We start from the raw sequence: 19,356 nt of genomic DNA, 5'->3' as shown, positions 1-19,356 counted from the left end.
TGATAAAAGTGCATCTATCCATGATAAAAGTGCATCTATCCGTCATAAAAGTGCATCTATTCATCATAAAAGTGCATCTATTCATCATAAAAGTGCATCTATCCATCATAAAAGTGCATCTATCCATGATAAAAGTGCATCTATCCATGATAAAAGTGCATCTATCCATCATAAAAGTGCATCTATCCATGATAAAAGTGCATCTATCCATCATAAAAGTGCATTTACTTATCATAAAAGTGCATCTATCCATGATAAAAGTGCATCTATCCATGATAAAAGTGCATCTATCCATGATAAAAGTGCATCTATCCATCATAAATGTGCATATATCCATCATAAAAGTGCATCTATCCATGATAAAAGTGCATCTATCCATGATAAAAGTGCATCTATCCATGATAAAAGTGCATCTATCCATGAAAAAAGTGCATCTATTCATGATAAAAGTGCATCTATCCATGATAAAAGTGCATCTATCCATGATAAAAGTGCATCTATCCATGATAAAAGTGCATCTATCCATGAAAAAAGTGCATCTATTCATGATAAAAGTGCATCTATCCATCGCAGGACATTTTTTGATAAAACTCTTAATGTATTTGTCTGAAAGAAGAATGTCATATACACCTAGGATGACTTTAGGGTGAGTAAATAATGGCCTAATTTTTGGGTGAACTATCCCTTTAACATAAACTAAGAATGAACAATACTTCTTCAGAATTTATTAATCTTAGTTAATATTAATTTCAACATTTACTAATATGTTTGTGATTAAAATCACAGGATGTATTAGTTAACATTAGTTAATGCACTTTGAACTAACATGAACAAACAATGAAAAGCTGTATTTTTATTAGCTAACATTAACAAAGATTAACTAATACTGTAACAAATGTATTGCTCATTGTTAGTTCATGTTAGTTAATACATTAACTAATGTTAACTAATGAACCTTATTGTAAAGTGCTTACAAAGTGTTTTGTAAACCTGAATTTCTAAATGATCAACAAACATGATCTCAACACTCAATCTCCTCCAGTCTTCTGTCGTCTGATTGAGAGTTTAGACTTTTATCAAGTCTTTTAGTGTAATTGTACAAACAGCTCTTGCTTCACGTGTCTTTTTGCGGTGAAATCTGCACTGATTTTTATCGACCAATATTGATTTTTTTTTATAACCGATACCAATTATTTGCATGTTTATGTGCCCTGGAACCGATATGGAACCGATATTTATTTGTGTTTTTGACAATTATAACAACAACACTGAACTGAACACTTTTTAAATACTGTAATTCCTTCAATTTCACTTCCTCATTGCATAAAAACAAAACGCACTTTTAAATCAATAAATTTAGTCTGAAAGAGTGCAAAAATAAAATGTATAGTGCACTGTCACTAGTGTTTTTATATAACTTTAATCAGGTAAACAAACAGGTAACGAGTATAGCATGTAAAAATTATTCTAACAAAGAACAACAAACCAAAAGCATTCTCAAAACACCCACAAATTGGCGCCGTTTATCGGGGAGTCCGATATTATAAAACTGATACCCGGTTATGGGAAAAATATCGGTAAAACTGATTATCGGTAGATCTCTTATTTTTATCAAGTAAAAGTAAGAATAACTTTGAAATTGTTTGTAATATTTCAACTGGACTGAAGCAGGTTTACTTGATTATCCATAAATCATTTGTTAGAAAAATCATGAGTATCAAATATGATCATCAGGCTTTTGAGGAAAGTGTGGGCTACAAGAAAGTCTACAAGTCTTTGATTTCACTGGTGCTTCAATCATTGATTTGGAATTCCATGAAAGAAACAATGTTGCATCTGAATTTGTGACAGTTTCACATGAATACAAAAAAGCATTTAACTCCTGATATTTTTTTATTAAATCTGTTTTTTACCTGTTTACAGATAACTACTTTGAATGGAGCTAAATAAATATAATAATATATATCATAAAGATGGTGTTTTTATTATGTGACTTACAACTATAGATGATAATAACAAAGTACAGAAACAACATTTTGATTTTGGGACGGTTGACATTCACTTTAGGACGGTTCATATTGTTTTTCAGGACGGTTCCAGGACGTAGGTGAAAAAAGTTAGTCTGGAGCCCTGCTGCACGTCCCTGCATAGAGGGTTAGCAACATGTAGGAACAGGTTATAATGAATAATAATTCACCAAAAAATCTTTCACTCACTCAAATGTTCACTCCTCTCTCCTCTAATATGCAATAGTTGCTAAACATCTCCACCTGTTGCTTTAAAACTGTGGAGCGACTCTCCAGCATTCAAGATCAATTTAGAAAACACGCATTCCTACACAGCAGTATCTGCGTTGCTCAACATTCACACCCATCACATGCTTAGACTGTTTTTTTACCCATCAGAAGTGCAAAGTTCACATTACATCCCCCAAAAATAAGCAGCTAACACTTTCCAAAAGTGGAGAGGGAGAAAATGATGGTGGAGGAAGCTACAAACTCAGTGTGTCCTTTCCCTTTGCCTGCAGCTTTAGACACGTCCAACACCATGGTGAAGAAGCAGGTGTTCGAGCTGCTGGCGGCCCTCAGCATGTTCTCCTCCGAGGGACACCGACTCGCTCTAGACGCTCTGGACCATTACAAGGCAAGGGCTTCTCTGGGTTATGATCTTCTGTATGTCTGAGGCTTGATATCAGGGGCCGGCTGCATAAACTGCTAAAACTAATCTTAAAAGTTAGTCGTCACATTTTTTCATTCATTCAGTTTTAAGTCAGTTACATATAAACGTAGTTTGCTCTAATTTGATAGTAAAAAGTAAGACTGGTCGCCCCTTGACTAGCCGTTAGTTGGTCATACTAGTGCTTAAGACATAGACTTAACATAATGGCTATGTTTACGCAACTGGCCCTCAGGTCAGAAGGAGTCTTTTGTTGTGTCTGGTGTTGACATGCGTCTCGGGTCGACTGAGAACGATGATATACATGATACAGCTCAAAAGTGTCTTCTGTGATGAGATTTCTTTTCCTAATATATCAGTGTGTGGGGAACAGTACAATGTTACTTTAAATACACTTTAGAATTAGCAAAAAGCTCAGTTTTTCTGCCTTGTTTACTTGAGAGAAGCAAAGTGACTAAAGATTTTGAGTCTTGTTTTCTGAAGTCTTTGTGTATAAAACAAGAAAAAATATCTCATAGAATCAGAAACATAATCTTTTTGATTTTTCTGACCCCATTGGCAGATGCATGAACTCTTCATTTTGATGCTTCTTTTTTTTTTTCAGAAAACAAGACTTTCATTAAGTAATTTTGCTTCTCCAGTAAAAATGTATCTTGATTTAAGAATGTTTAGATATTCGTGCTGGAAAACAAGACAAAAATACTAAGAAAATGCAGTGCAAAATTCTCAGAAAACTGTTTTTTTTTGTTGTTGTTGTTGTTGTTTTTTACTTGAGAAGCAAAGTGATGCCAGAAAAAATTAAAACCAGGAAAAATATCTGCCAATGGGATCAGAAAAAGAGTAATTTATTCAATTTATTCAAATTAATTATATTTTTCTGACCGCATTGGAGGATATTTGTTCTTGTTTTAAGCACAAACTCACTATATTTTGATCATTTATCTTATGTAATTTTGCTTCTCAAGTAAATTTATCTTAATTTAAGAATGTTTAGATGTTTGTGCCGGAAACAAGACAAAAATATACTCAGTAAGAACATATTTCTTTGCACCGTGTTGCATCATTTATTATCATTGTACTTGAGCATCTGGATTATTCGCTCTTTAGATGACTGGACTGATCTCAACACTAGGAGAGATGGTCTTCTGATGTTAGCTTTAACAGAGGTTTAAAGTATGCATGTCATTAGCGGTGATGTGAGACAGCATTGTGTTTTTCTGACAGTCTGTGAAGATGCAGCAGTATCGATTCAGTGTGATTATGAACGAACTACGAGCCACTGATAACGTGCCCTACATGGTGACCCTTCTGAGCGTCATAAACGCCCTGATCTTCAGCGTCGACGACCTGCGGCAAAGAGACAAGATGCGCAAGGAGTTTATCGGTACATTACACTACATACTACAGACTATTCAGTATAAACTCTCTTCAGTTCCCTACAAATGTTTAAAATAGAATGTGAGGCTTTTATTAACTGTATACTGCAGAACAAGTATGAGTAGTATAGAAGAATGCTATTTAGACACAGCCCTGTAACCCTAAGATTACAGAATACTAGGATACTACTTACTGCACAGTGTACTGAATATTTGTGAAATATTCAGCTTGTGAAACTGCATGCAGTATGCATGCATTCAGACAGTAGTATGCTACACTTACATTTAATTTAATGTTAATTTAGAGTTAAATAAAAAAATGTTTTAATTGCAGTCGGATCACTTAACGAGTAAAGTGTGTAAAATAAATTGTTGTTGCTTATTGTATATTGAGCATTTCAACCAACTGAATAGGTATTGGTGTGCAACCTATTGTGCACGATAAACATATTGCATACTGCAAATATAATACGAGTAGTCTAGAATATTGATATTTATAACACAGCCCAATAACCCTAATATTATGGCATACTACTGAGTGCATTGTACTTAATGCTGCCTGTTATTTATTAAAAATAGCATGTGAAACAGCATGCAGTTGGCATGCATTTAGACAGTAGTATGCTACATTTATTATATTGCACATTTTGGGTGTTCAACATATTGTGCATGATATATCATACTGCAAAAATATATGATAAGTATAGAAGAATGCTATTTAGAACCCACGCTAAATCCCTAATATTATAGAATGCTAGAATAACTACACAGTGTACACTGAATGTTGCCTAATTATCTTAAAAATAGCATTGAAACAGCATGGAATTTGCATGCATTCAGATAGTAGTATGCTACATTTATTATTTTGCATATTTTGGGTGTGCAAGTTATTGTGCACGGTATACATAATGCAAAAATAGTATGAGTAGTATAGAAGAATGCTTTTTTAGAACACAGCCCTATAACCCTAATATTATAGAATACTAGCATACTACTTACTGCACAGTCTACACTTAATGCCGCCTGTGTGAAACAGCATGCAATATCCATGCATTCGGATAGTAGGTAGTATGCTGCATTTATTATATTACCTATTGTGCACGATATACATATTGCATACTTCAAAAATAGTATGCATAGTATGCAGTAGCAAACAGAAATGACCAGGTCTTAATTGTGTTCACCTGTTTATTACACTAGCTCCGCCTCCTGTTTTGTGTTTTAGCACAACTCAGGTCTGAGCTTTCCAACACAGAGCTTTAGATGTTTGTGAGCATTATTTATGGATACTACTTTTATTTTTGTTCACCAGGATTACAACTGCTTCACCTACTGCCAAAGCTTAGGTGAGTTTCATCTGAATTCATTTAAATGTGCAACAGGAATTTGAACATGAAATAAAACTCAAGTTCATGTTCACTCGTGTGTGTGTGTGTCTTTTAGGGAAGAGGACGATGAAGACTTGATCATCCAGTGTGAGGCGTTTGAAGAGGCCATGGCTGAGGATGAGGACGAGCTCCTGAGCCTTTATGGAGGAATCGACATGAGCAACCATCAAGAAGTCTTCACATCTCTCTTTAATAAGGTGAGCATTGTGTTTTATGGTAATTCTCACTGGTTTCTCTGGCAGCCACACCTCAGTAATGTGTGTGTGTGTGTGTGCAGGTGAGCAGTTTCCCATCATCGCTTCAGCTGTTGTCTATAACACAAGCGCTGCTGCTTCTGGGTCCCGAGCGAGTGGATATCTGGCAGGCGCTGGAGTCGCTCGTGAACCGAGCCACACTGATCGCTCAGAGCTGTGAGTTTCCCATGACGGACGCTTCAGGCTGTTTCTCAGGGAAAACTCGGACCTGTTGATTGGTGGTCTTTGAGTTTGACCTGTGAACTTGCTTGAATTGTGCTCACAGTTTTATGTGAGGCATGTCTCTAGGTTTGATCAGAAATGTCATTATTTATATTAAATCAGTCTCAGCTGTAGAAATGTTGTGGGTTGCCTGTCGTTATCACAGCTCTTTGTTTTAACTAAGGGGAACTTGCTTGCTTTTTTATTTACTTGCTTATTTACTTATTTTATTTATTTTGAATTATATATTTATTTACTTTTTCACTTGCTTGTATATTTACTTACAGATTTACCTATTTACAAATTAACTTTCTTATTTACTTGGCTATTTACATATTAACTTGCTAATCTATTTACTTTAATTTTTTTAAATATACATACACTTATTTTTCGGTTATATATTTACATTTATTTGCTACTTTTTTTTCCTTTGCTTATTTAATTACTTATTGATTTACATATTAATTTACTTATTCACTTTATGTACATATATTTAATTTCTTGCTTATTTATTTACATTTACTTGCTCATTTACAATACTCATGCGTATTTACTTGTTTATTTACTTATTTTTGCACATTAGTTTGTTTACTTACTAATTTACTCATTGATTTACTTGTTTACATATTTATTTATTCATGTGCTTGTGCTTATTTACATATAGATTTACTTAACATATTAATTTATTTACGTACATATTTACATATACATTTAGTTGATTATTTACTTGCTTGTCCACTTAATTTCCTCATGTATTCATTTATTTATTGATGTTAAGTTTTTGTCTGGACATTTAATTTTGGCGGTAATGTGCTGATGAGATTTTCTTGTTCTCTCCGTTCAGCTGAGATGGATTCGTGTGAGAAGATTCTGCAGCGTCTCGTCTTCTCGAAGGAAGCACCCAAAGGTTCTTCTGAGGTTAACGGTTACAAAAGAAAGAATCAAGCCGTTCAGACTGAGCCCAAAGACGAGAAACTGGAATGTTCTTGTAGATCATCCAAAAAACAAGAACCACAGCACACCCACACAAAGACCTTATCTACTCCTCCACCATCACCTCCTCCTCTCTCAGCAGTGCCTGTCAAAACAGGGGCTGGACCTCCACCACCTCCACCTTTACCAGGATCAGGGATACTTCCTCCGCCTCCACCTCCTCCATCTTTACCTGGATCACAGATGTTTCCTCCTCCACCTCCTCCACCTTTACCTGGATCAGGGATGCTTCCTCCTCCACCTCCTCCTCCACCTTTACCTGGATCAGGGATGCTTCCTCCTCCTCCACCATTACCTGGCATGGCTTCTGTAGGTCCTCCACCTCCTCCACCTTTACCTGGCATGGCTTCTGTAGGTCCTCCACCGCCTCCACCTTTACCTGGTATGGGTGCGCCTCCTCCACCGCCTCCTCTGCCAGGAATGGGTGCGCCTCCTCCACCTCCTCCTCCTCCTGGTATGAGCGACGTGATCGTGGCGAAGACGTTTAATCCGATTGGTCAATACTACAGCGCACCGGTGAAGAGCGGCCCTCACCCCTCCCTCAGGATGAAGAAACTCAACTGGCAGAAACTCAACTCCAGAGCGCTTAGTGGTGAGACCTAACCAGCATATCTGGGAGAAAACCCAACATGTCTGGGTTTGACTGAAACGCATGAGCTGAAAAAATGCATTGCTTACAATGCATGAAGATGTTAATGTAGAATGCAATAGTCAGGGCTATTTTTGCTAACTAATGCTGTTTAAATAACACCACTAATAGCCAGACTTTTGATTATCAGTATAAAGTTTAATCAGTATAAAGTTCCAGTTTGCAGCTTATTTTGGCCAATAACAGCATATTTAGACAAGAATAGACCTGTAAAGTGACCAACCACAGTTTGATGGGTTTTTAAAGGGCGTTTTAGGTGCAGAATTAGTTTAGTAGTTAGTAGTAATAATAATAGAGTTTGATGTGGCTGGACAGTAAACACGGAAGAAATTAGCAGAAATATGTGCTTACATAATGCATTTGTGTTCAGTGTATAATTATTTTGTATATATAAATTATGTATCATTTTAAGGATTTTTTTTTATTATATATAAAATATTTATATAATATAAATGTATACATGCAATTTTTTCTTATATATATACAAAATAATTATAGTACATGCATATATATTGTAAAAACAAACTTTAGTGCTGTGAAACGATTAATTGCATCCAAAATAAGTTTATTTACAGTTTCTGCTTATGGGTGGTTTAACTGCCTCTAGCAAACTCTGAATATATTTCAAAGATCAAGAACAGTGATTAATTTTCTCTTGTATAGCGCCATAAAATCAGCCTGGAACTGATGCTTTCAATCAGCTCTTGCCATGTCTGTGTGCAATACAGTTGACGTGTCTGTACGTGGGACATCTGAAGCTAGTTTGCACATGTCTGATAGCGTGTTTGTTTTTCGTTCTTCCAAGTAGACGGCCCTTCCATGTGGGCCTCCGTCCCGAATGATTTGCCCCTGGAGCCGAACTACAGCAGCATTGAGCAGCTCTTCTGTCTGCCAGTGGCTGAACCCAAAGACAAGAGCCTGGCCGCGCCTGCCAAGAAAGAACTAAAAGAGGTTTGAAGTTTAATACAAATGCATCTCGCAGCTGAAGCTCGAATAGTAGAGCGCAGGTCATGAGTGCATTTCACAGGGAATATATGAACTGAGGGAAATATTTCAAAAGTCACATTGGATAAAAGCACCTGCCAATGCATTACTGGCGGTCAAATGTTTTTGAAAGTCTCTTCTGCTCACCAATGCTGCATTATTTGATCAAAAATACAGTAAATATTATTCCAATGTAAAACCTGTTTTCTATGTGTGTGTGTATATATATATATATATACAGGTCCTTCTCAAAAAATTAGCATATTGTGATAAAGTTCATTATTTTCCATAATGTAATGATAAAAATTAAACTTTCATATATTTTAGATTCATTGCACACCACTGAAATATTTCAGGTCTTTTATTGTTTTAATACTGATGATTTTGGCATACAGCTCATGAAAACCCAAAATTCCTGTCTCAAAAAATTAGCATATTTCATCCGACCAATAAAAGAAGTGTTTTTAATACAAAAAAAAATTGTCAACCTTCAAATAATTATGTTCAGTTATGCACTCAATACTTGGTCGGGAATCCTTTTGCAGAAATGACTGCTTCAATGCGGCGTGGCATGGTGGCAATCAGCCTGTGGCACTGCTGAGGTGTAATGGAGGCCCAGGATGCTTCGATAGCGGCCTTAAGCTCATCCAGAGTGTTGGGTCTTGCGTCTCTCAACTTTCTCTTCACAATATCCCACAGATTCTCTATGGGGTTCAGGTCAGGAGAGTTGGCAGGCCAATTGAGCACAGTAATACCATGGTCAGTAAACCATTTACCAGTGGTTTTGGCACTGTGAGCAGGTGCCAGGTCGTGCTGAAAAATGAAATCAGATGGAAGCATGAAGTGCTCCAAAATCTCCTGATAGCTAGCTGCATTGACCCTGCCCTTGATAAAACACAGTGGACCAACACCAGCAGCTGACATGGCACCCCAGACCATCACTGACTGTGGGTACTTGACACTGGACTTCAGGCATTTTGGCATTTCCTTCTCCCCAGTCTTCCTCAAGACTCTGGCACCTTGATTTCCGAATGACATGCAAAATTTGCTTTCATCCGAAAAAAGTACTTTGGACCACTGAGCAACAGTCCAGTGCTGCTTCTCTGTAGCCCAGGTCAGGCGCTTCTGCCGCTGTTTCTGGTTCAAAAGTGGCTTGACCTGGGGAATGCGGCACCTGTAGCCCATTTCCTGCACACGCCTGTGCACGGTGGCTCTGGATGTTTCTACTCCAGACTCAGTCCACTGCTTCCGCAGGTCCCCCAAGGTCTGGAATCGGTCCTTCTCCACAATCTTCCTCAGGGTCCGGTCACCTCTTCTCGTTGTGCAGCGTTTTTTTGCCACACTTTTTCCTTCCCACAGACTTCCCACTGAGGTGCCTTGATACAGCACTCTGGGAACAGCCTATTTGTTCAGAAATTTCTTTCTGTCTTACCCTCTTGCTTGAGGGTGTCAATGATGGCCTTCTGGACAGCAGTCAGGTCGGCAGTCTTATCCATGATTGCGGTTTTGAGTAATGAAACAGGCTGGGAGTTTTTAAAAGCTTCAGGAATCTTTTTCAGGTGTTTAGAGTTAATTAGTTGATTCAGATGATTATGTTAATTGCTCGTTTAGAGACCCTTTTCATGATATGCAAATTTTTTGAGATAGGAATTTTGGGTTTTCATGAGCTGTATGCCAAAATCATCAGTATTAAAACAATAAAAGACCTGAAATATTTCAGTTGGTGTGCAATGAATCTAAAATATATGAAAGTTTAATTTTTATCATTACATTATGGAAAATAATGAACTTTATCACAATATGCTAATTTTTTGAGAAGGACCTGTATATTAGAGCTGCTCCGATCAGCATTTTTGGGGCCGGTTACCGATCACCAAAATCATGATCTGCCGATTGCCGATCACAGAATGGCAGGGGAATGGGAATCTTTTATCTATAATCTAGCAGAGTTTGCACCATTTGTAGAAATGTGTTTATTTAATTGTATTTAGAAAATGAGATGTCTTAAGGCTACTGTAGGCCAGCTTTCCCAAATAAGGAAGAGTAACATTAAATTATTCCAAACAAAGAGGGGTCAGGCAGACCAACACACATCAGATCAGCCTAATGGGAGGGGATCAAGTTACACTTAGGCATATTTGGAAATTGTAGCCTCTTAATACACCCACTACATTTACTAATTGGCAACAAAATCTACAACTTGTTACACCAAAACTGGCTACTGATAAAAGGACAAAACTATGGCAAGTTTTTTTTCTGTTATTATTATGAACGTCGGATGTAGTTGAGCAGAATGCTCTTTTATGAAGTTACTTCATTAAAGGACATATTTAATGAGATTATGCCTGAAAAGGTTTTGGATTTTTTATCATGTTCATTTAAAAATATATATTGTATAAAATGACTTCTTGTTTTGGTTTATTGTATTTATATGATATTTGTATTTTTATAATTGACTTTTTGCCATGAAAATAGGTTTGAATGCTGACATGGCATTAAATAAAATAATCTGAATCTGATGTAGTATGAACCAACTACGTCAGATCAAAAAAAATACAATACCACCAACACTTTTGAAACATCTCGCGGCACGAATGTACCAATACAAATAAATAAAAACATCTCCAGTTAACTCAGAGCATTCATTTTGTTCATTAGTTAAATAAGAGGCGATCTAGCGCTGAAATGTTATTTTGTTTTTTTATCAAGTGATCAAAGTGCTCGTTGCCGCATCGATCAGTGGCGCAGATACCGCGTTCTGTTGTGGCTCGCGCGGTGCACGGTCTTCACTCAGTCGCTTGCTAGAATCCGTTGGGAGACTCCCTATTCGTTCCGGTGAAGGAGAACTCATGTTGCCACTGCCAAGCTCCACTCTGCTGTCGTGTGCCCGTGCGCCACGCATGCAGGTGGGAAAAAGTCGCGCGAGTAATTTACGTCACATGATCGGCGCTTTTGGGGTTCGCCGATCAATCTATTTTTAGCCAATATCGGCCGATCAATCGGAGCATCCCTAATATATATATATATATAATGATTTCCATTACACGAGAGTAGATGTTAAAACTTCATCCTGATTTGTACTCTGCTTTCGCCAAGATAAGCACCAACTAAAACATAGCTTTACAGTAACCTATGCTTCTCCATCCATTTACGCTTCTTGCCATATGGTGATGTAAATCTCCTTCTGTCTAGTGTTAACACGCGTCAGCACACACAACGGCTGCAACTACAGTGCGGTCCCCCCATGACAACCGTCTGGATTGAGCTGAATATATATATGAGTAATGATACTCTATATAGATCATTTTATATATATGAGTAATGATGCTGAAAATTCAGCTTTGATCACAGGAATAAATTACACTTTACTATATATTCACATAGAAAACAGCTGTTTTACATTGGAATAATATTTTACAGTTTTTACTGTATTTTTGATCAAATAAATGCAGCCTTTCTCCAGTTCATGAGTTGATTAAAAGCTAATAATTTAACCTTACAAATGTAAAACCAAGAAAAAAAACAGCTCAAATGGTTTTGGCTGATGAAAAAGTTTGTGAATCCCTGATTGATTGAATCATCACTGATGAAACGTTCACAATCAGAGCAGAAATTTGAACTAAACAAAAGGGTTTAATTTTAATTTCATGAAAAACATTCATCGATTTCTCTCCTGTTTCTCAGATTTCCTTTATTGACGCCAAGAAGAATCTGAACCTGAATATATTTCTGAAGCAGTTTAAGTGGTAAGATCAGATGTTTCTGACTCCTCATTGGTGTGTGTTTCTAAGATTATTGTGGCCAGATGTTTAAGATATTTGATTCCCTTCCAAACAGCTCTTTTGAAGAGTTTGTGGCGATGCTGCAGAAAGGAGATTGTTCGAAATTTGACGTTGAGTCTTTGAAACAACTCGTGAAACTGCTTCCGGAAAAACATGAGGTACTTCCCAATAAAATCGAAATGATAATTCACAAGTATTTCATATTCATAGATCTTGATGCGAATGAAAACAAGGCTCACAATCTATGATGTCTGTCTTTTTGTCCACTGGAAATGTTTAAAGTGCCCCTATTATTCTATTTTTAATCCTAGTTTTGTTTTAAAGTCTCCTACAACAGGGGCGAGTTGCATAAACTAAGACTAGTCTTACAAGTTAGTGATCCAATTTTTTTTCTTCAAGACTGTTCATAACTTAAAGTTAGTTACATAAAAACGTACATTGGTCTTTGATACCAAACAGTAAGACTGATTACCCCTAACTAACATTAGCCAGCATCAGCTCTTTTCTCTCAGTGTCTGAAACGCTTCGATCAAAGATTCAGTCTCTCTAAGCTCCGCCTCTGAGAGCTGCTTTGCTCTGATTGGTCAGATGGCCCAGTCTGCTGTGATTGGTCAGAAACCAAACGCTCATTATCATATCTGAATCTCCGCTCTTGATGCGCAGCGATGCGAACAGTAACTTTATTTCTTCTACTTCTCCAGATTGACAACTTAAGGTCCTTTCAAGGAGATCCAGACAAACTGGCCAATGTGGACCACTTTTACCTCTTATTGCTGGCTGTACCCTGGTAAAGTTGCATTAAAATCACCACATACTGAAGTGTTTCAAATTCACACTTCCAGTATTATGCATGAGGCAGTTATTATTATGATTAATAAGCTTAGACAGGATTTCTTTTTCTTCTGTGACTGAATTTAAACCGTATCTCTGACCTAGAGCTTTAAAGCTACAACCACGTCAAACTGAAGTTCTTTTCTAACTGTTAGAAATTGTTTAAAATCAATTTAAAACATGCTAGGAAGCTTATAAAGTTTTCAAACTTTCAGTCAAGGCTTTGTCATGCCAACATTAAAGTTTTTTCTGACTAACTTTACTTTGTAGTTGAGACTTGAGTTTGTCTTTATTTAACTGTCACAGTTACCAGCTGAGGATAGAATGCATGTTACTGGGTGAGGAGACGCTGTCAATGCTCGAAATCCTGAAGCCGAAGGTCGAGCTAGTGGAAGCGGCCTGTGAAAGTGAGTGTGTGTGTGTGTGTGTGTGTGTGTGTGTGTGTGTATGTGTGTCGTCTGCTGAAGATATTCAGGCGCAGAACATGCAGCAGATCATTAAATAATTTAAGGCTCAAGACCATTAATATTCAGTAATATTATTGATTTGATTGCATCTTTTGATCAGATGAGAGCAGAAACTGAATTGATCTGAATGAGTATTGTCTTATGTAAAGCTGAATTGACCTCATTAAACAGGAAACAGGAAAATAAACAGTTATTTTCCTGTTTATTAATGTGAAGCTGCTTTGACACAATCACTGCTGGTGAAAAAAAGTCCGAAATACAAATTTAGGTCTTTATTTTACTACACTTCGTCCGTTTGCATCTGTCGATTTCGCCTAAATTCATCAAAAGTTGCCGGCACCCTGTCATCACACACACCGTTAGAAAGCTCGCTCTCTCCTGTACAATGCTGTCGGATCCAAATATGGTCATTTCCTTTTTATCAGCAACCAATCGTGAAAGTGAAAGGGGGGATTTAACCACTGATCTATATAGAATGACATTATATAGATCAGTGGATTTAACTCTAAATGCGCAATCTGGTTTTGCAATATAAATCTTTAAAGCTCGTTTTCTCAAAATGACTTTTCTCTCATACTCCAAGTCTGAAATCTCCACTTCAGTAGCTCCTTTATACACCAAACTTTCCAGTCGTGTACCTAGTTATATTATGAAGCCATTTACGGAGAGATTTGTAAATATATTATTCCTAGCCTGATTTATATAACATTTTATTCCAAAAAACATGGCGAAAATCATTTTTTAAGGCTATTGGCAGTATATTCTGATTTACATGATAACAAAAGTAGATATCCATAAATCCCTCTGTAATTTTTCCCCCATCTAATATGTGAACCTGGCTTTGTCAATACTCAGATTTCGGTTTTTTTAAATGTATGCAAATTAGCGCATGTTTAATCAACGCCAAATTTGCATATTTAAACATTAAATTACAAAAAACTTGTAATACATTTTTTCTCATCTTAATGTAAATAATTAACTGGGAAAGTTTCATGGTGATATCTGCTAGTTAAAAATTCACCTGTAATGTCTCGCCTAAACATCTCGAGATCTGAAACATTCAGTGAGATCGTCATGCATCATATTTACACATGAGATGTTCATACTAAATGTTGCAATCATCAATGCATTTAAGTTTGTCTCACATTATTGTTTAATGTTTACAATATTTCTAAGCGCACACAGGATTAAAATGTGAAGTGTGTGTCGTCCCGCAGGTCTCAGGAAAAGTTCACTGCTGCCTAGTTTCTGCAAGCTCATCCTTGATGTTGGAAACTTCCTCAACTATGTAAGAAAAACACCATTAAAGTGCCCTTCTTGTGCTTTTACAAATATCTTTTCATGTAGTGTGTAATAGCGCTGTTTGTGACTGTAAAAGCTCTGCATATTGAGTATCGTAAACGAATCTGCGTAGGTTTGTAACTAATTAGCATAATGCCAGCCTCTGGTCTTGATTGGCTGAACAGCGTCTCTTAGCTCCGCCCTCAAACACTGTAGTTTATCTGAGACTGGAAGCGTTTGGTTTGTGTTGTTCACACGGTTCCAGACTGCGACCATTTTTTTGAGAGTGTGCGAGTTAAAATTTCATGTGGTGGCATTTGTGCGAGTGCGTGGTCATGTACTACTCAGTTATATTCACGCATGCGCAACAGAACGCCGTTGTATATCAGCAGCTGCTGCAGTCCGTAACTTATGTTCAAAATGAACGGGTACATCATGAATCCATTTTCCAAACCGTGTTTTTGACTTATCCTGAATCACTACGGTACGCCTATAATAAGTGTTTATATTCTGACTGTTTTATCCCGGTGTCGGCTCGGCTGCGGAGTTGCCCAGTGACTCGCCATCAGTGTTGGGGAAAGTTACTTTTAAAAGTAATGCATTACAATATTGCGTTACTCCCCAAAAAAGTAACTAAGTACGTTACTTAGTTACTTTTTATGGAAAGTAATGCGTTACATTACTTTTGCGTTACTTTTTCTCACGTGCATGGGCTTGTTTGTTTGTTTTTTAATAACAGCTAAAACAATCTATTTTTGCCAATTGTTAAGGCCCTTTCACATCAAAAGTTAAATGAATAAGCCTAAGGCTGAAGGAAATGCATATTTACTACTGTACAGTAGAGGGCGCCGCTCAAACAAACCTTTCAGCTGCTGCTGTTCTTGATTAAATAACAATAGGATACAGGAGAAGGAAGTTCAACACTCTTATTTCTAAACCTAATCTAAAGTCATTTTTGCTTATTAGTATGGTTGAATTAGATCATTGTAGGTCAGCAGCAAAGACATTGGTTAATAAAGTGAGATTAAATACATAAAGTATATTTTTGTAATTTAACATAGTTAATTATAAAACTTTTGCACAAAATTCTGAGATTGCATTTGACTGTTTTTATTCCTTTTGAGGAATACTGAATGTTTTTGTGCAAGTGAGATGAGTAAATGCATGTTCAATGCAAATGCACACAACACCTCACTTTATTTCTCTCAACATGGGGACAGGAGAGCTGTCAGTCAATAAATGTGAAAAAGTAACTAGCGTTACTTATTTGAAAAAGTAACTCAGATATTTTGTTGTAAATTGAAAAAGTAATGCGTTACTTTACTAGTTACTTGAAAAAGTAATCTGATTACGTAACTCAAGTTACTTGTAATAAGTTACCCCCAACACTGCTCGCCATAGACATTAACGGAGAGAAGTTGCTCCGGCTACAATGTTCTTCCGCAAGACACTTGCAGTTTATTTATTAACGAACGTTCACGTCACGCGCATTGCACACTGATGGTAAATGGTTACATTTGAGTTTTTTTTTTTTTTGGAGAAATTGTACTTTTAAGAGTAGATTTAAATGTGGGTACTTTTACTTTAACTCGAGTACATTTCTATTGAAAAAACTGTACTTTTACTTCGTTACGTTGGGGCGACGTTCCTCTCGTTACTTTATTTTTAATGCAATACATATTGTTAAATGCGTTGTTTATTCCAAGCGCGCTGTATCTTTTTATGGGCATGAGCGATGCTCAATTTACAAATTAATTATTTAATTAACAATAATTATACAAGTAATAACATAATTAACAAGTCGATTCAGTTAAAATACTTCATCAAACATGTTGGCAGATCTGTCTAAATCGGTTCGCGAATCCGTTTGAATGATCTGTTCAGTTCCTCACACACTGAATCACTGAAGCGCGTTCAATCACACTCGACTCGGGAGTCGTAACAGGAAGATTTAAGAACATCAAGAGCTTTGGATGAAGTGGCCGTGGATCTAGTTTAGTCTAGTGAAAGCAAATCTGCAAATGCATCATATTTTTGCCATCGATTATTAGTTGAACATCTTCGTAAGCTGTCTGTGAATGAATGATTCCACAGCACGATACATTCGATTTCATTTAATTCAGGTAATACATTTTACAACCAAACAGATTATTACGCCATGATATGATACTCTTACTCAGGTAACTTAAAATAGTTGAGTAAATATTTCTATAAGTACTTGTACAGTTTTTGGATACTCTACCCACCTCTGCTGATGGTGAAACGCACCAATTAGGAATTCAGGAATTATGGCATATAAAAAAGAAAAGAACATGCATGTTTTTTTTTATTGGTTTTTTGAGAGTTTTTTGATTTGAGAGTTAAAAGATTCAAACATTTTGCTAACATGAGGTCTTGTGTCACTGTCAGTCTTTTTACATCAGTGCAAAACTAGGGTATGCAGATTAAGACCACTATTTATCAGCATGCATTGATTAATGCCATGTCATGTAGCAACAAAAGAAAGGTGCGACCAAATCATATGCTGGTGCGACCAACTGAGAAAGTTGGTAGCACCAGTGTAACCAGTGGAAAAGTTAGTCTGGAACCCTGGTTCATGTCGAGGAGACGCTGTTTTCTGCAAATCCACTGAGATTGATACGGTTAAACCCACACCATCGTTACGGTTCGTATCACTGTGTGTCAAGAGCTAAGATTCAGATATGATAATGAGCATTTGATTTCTGACCAATTACAACAGTCTGGGCTGTCTGACCAATCAGAGCAGAGCAGCTCTCAGAGAGGCGGAGCTTAGAGGCTGAATCCTTGATCGAAGCGTTTCAGACACTGAGAGAAAAGAGCTGATGCTGCAGGGGATATTATGAGAAAATTAGTGCTTTTTGACCTTGGATGCATGTGAACCTGTTGTAGGAGACTCCAAAACAAAACTAAGAGTCTTAAAAATAGCACAATGAGGCACTTTAAAGAGTTTTATATTCATAGAATTTATTATTGCTCAGTTTATATTAATATTAAATTTGTACATTGATTAAATCTGAAGGTCATGCATCAGTGATTGCGCATCTGTAGCCTTTGATCGAAATGTAAACTTGGAATATGTTGTTGGTCTTTGGGCAGCAGAGTCTGTGGCTGTAATGCCCATATCACCTTGGATACTCTGTTTTCTGTATTTAGTGTCTTAGTTCCTCATTTTCTGAATCATTATTTTTTTCCTTTTTGCCAGGGAAGTCACACAGGAAACGCTGAGGGATTCAAGATTAGTTCACTGTTGAAACTCACTGAAACAAAAGCAAACAAGAGTCGCATCACCCTCTTGCATCACATCCTGGAGGTACACACAACATTGTCTGTTTTTGCTTAATTTTGTCAAGAAAAATATTACCTATAAAGCCAGACCAGCACACAGCGATGTTTCGTTTCTGAATGAATCCTCGTTTTCAGCGAATCAATCAATCAGTGACTCATTCATAAAGAGACCCATTTACTTAATTCCTAAGCGAATCAGCCGTTTGAACGAATCAAATGAATGAATGATTCAATGACTTACTCATTTAGATATTTACTGCCACCTACTGGCAGTTTTAGTCTTAAAGTTAGAGTATAATTTCATTAAAGCAGCACTGTCGTTTTTCAACCTTCATAATATATTTCCAAGACCCTTGCGATGGTACATCGACTTGCAATAGGTTGAATGACACGTCTGCCGTAGCCTGACAGTGTCTATCGCTTTTACTGGCACTATGTAACTTCAGGTTTCGGGTAGGAACCCGAACACAAAAGAACTACAAAATTCGACTGCTTTGCGGCATACGTCACTTCCCTCACTTCCTCAAATTCTGACGTGAGAGCCCAACTAGCATTTCATTGCCGTCTGTATGTTGTTGTCATGACCGAAGCAGAAACTAAAAGGAAGAAGGCAAAGGTTTTGTCAGAGGAGACTAAAAAAGAAAAAGGGAGAGTGACAAATAAAAGGCCGGACGAGGATCAATATTGGTCCAGCGTTCGCTCGCTGCCGTGAGTAAAGGTGGAGGAGGAGGAGGAGGGGTGCCCGACCGATGCTGTCCTGGCCGTCATGCTGTTGGACTAGTAAATATATTGCTTGCATACTATCTCTATTTTTTCAAATTTGTTGTCTGCCTGACCATGTTACGGAATCTATCTGGTCCTCCATTTATCTTCATGATAGTCAAGTTTGTTTATTTATTTATGTTTCTGGTGAAAGTTTCTTGCCTCAGGCTATAATGCAAATCGATTTTTCAAATTTGCAGATTTATCTATGGTAGCTTGATATTATAATATTGGCGATATATGGCTATTACCTACCACACAAACATTGAATTGAATTAGCATATCCGTTATGTAAAACGGTAGACAATAGGCTACTATAATGACGCTGGCTTGTAAACGTGAGCTACGCGATATTTTGAAGTTTGAAAAAAAATAAATCCCATGAAATTATATTCATATGACATGC

The 19,356-nt window shown here is 37.0% G+C and overlaps 1 protein-coding gene across 17 annotated transcripts in view; it reads left to right on the top strand.

Annotated features, from left to right (window-relative positions):
* Nucleotides 1-19,356, top strand: part of LOC143702892 (inverted formin-2-like) — a 48,048-nt gene that overhangs the window by 16,723 nt on the left and 11,969 nt on the right. For 11 of the 17 annotated variants that reach the window (XR_013190650.1, XM_077196821.1, XM_077196814.1 and 8 more), the window contains exons 3-15: nucleotides 2,528-2,643; nucleotides 3,901-4,060; nucleotides 5,365-5,398; nucleotides 5,496-5,637; nucleotides 5,718-5,850; nucleotides 6,740-7,480; nucleotides 8,343-8,488; nucleotides 12,206-12,267; nucleotides 12,359-12,461; nucleotides 13,005-13,090; nucleotides 13,441-13,541; nucleotides 14,819-14,889; nucleotides 18,106-18,213. Coding sequence is in view for 15 of the 17 variants with exons in the window: in XM_077196821.1 (XP_077052936.1) it covers nucleotides 2,528-2,643; nucleotides 3,901-4,060; nucleotides 5,365-5,398; nucleotides 5,496-5,637; nucleotides 5,718-5,850; nucleotides 6,740-7,480; nucleotides 8,343-8,488; nucleotides 12,206-12,267; nucleotides 12,359-12,461; nucleotides 13,005-13,090; nucleotides 13,441-13,541; nucleotides 14,819-14,889; nucleotides 18,106-18,213 (2,003 nt within the window). In the remaining 2 variants the exon portion in view is untranslated. The remainder of the gene's footprint in view (nucleotides 1-2,527; nucleotides 2,644-3,900; nucleotides 4,061-5,364; nucleotides 5,399-5,495; nucleotides 5,638-5,717; nucleotides 5,851-6,739; nucleotides 7,481-8,342; nucleotides 8,489-12,205; nucleotides 12,268-12,358; nucleotides 12,462-13,004; nucleotides 13,091-13,440; nucleotides 13,542-14,818; nucleotides 14,890-18,105; nucleotides 18,214-19,356) is intronic. The other 6 variants (XR_013190651.1, XM_077196823.1, XM_077196816.1 and 3 more) reach the window with 1 other exon arrangement.

This window comes from Siphateles boraxobius, unplaced genomic scaffold, assembly GCF_051911475.1.
Source record: "Siphateles boraxobius isolate OS27281-9 unplaced genomic scaffold, OSU_SipBor_1 36, whole genome shotgun sequence".
Classification (NCBI taxonomy): domain Eukaryota; kingdom Metazoa; phylum Chordata; class Actinopteri; order Cypriniformes; family Leuciscidae; genus Siphateles; species Siphateles boraxobius.
The sequence above is the reverse complement of the archived record's forward strand: the minus strand, read 5'-3'. Positions and strand labels throughout refer to the sequence as shown.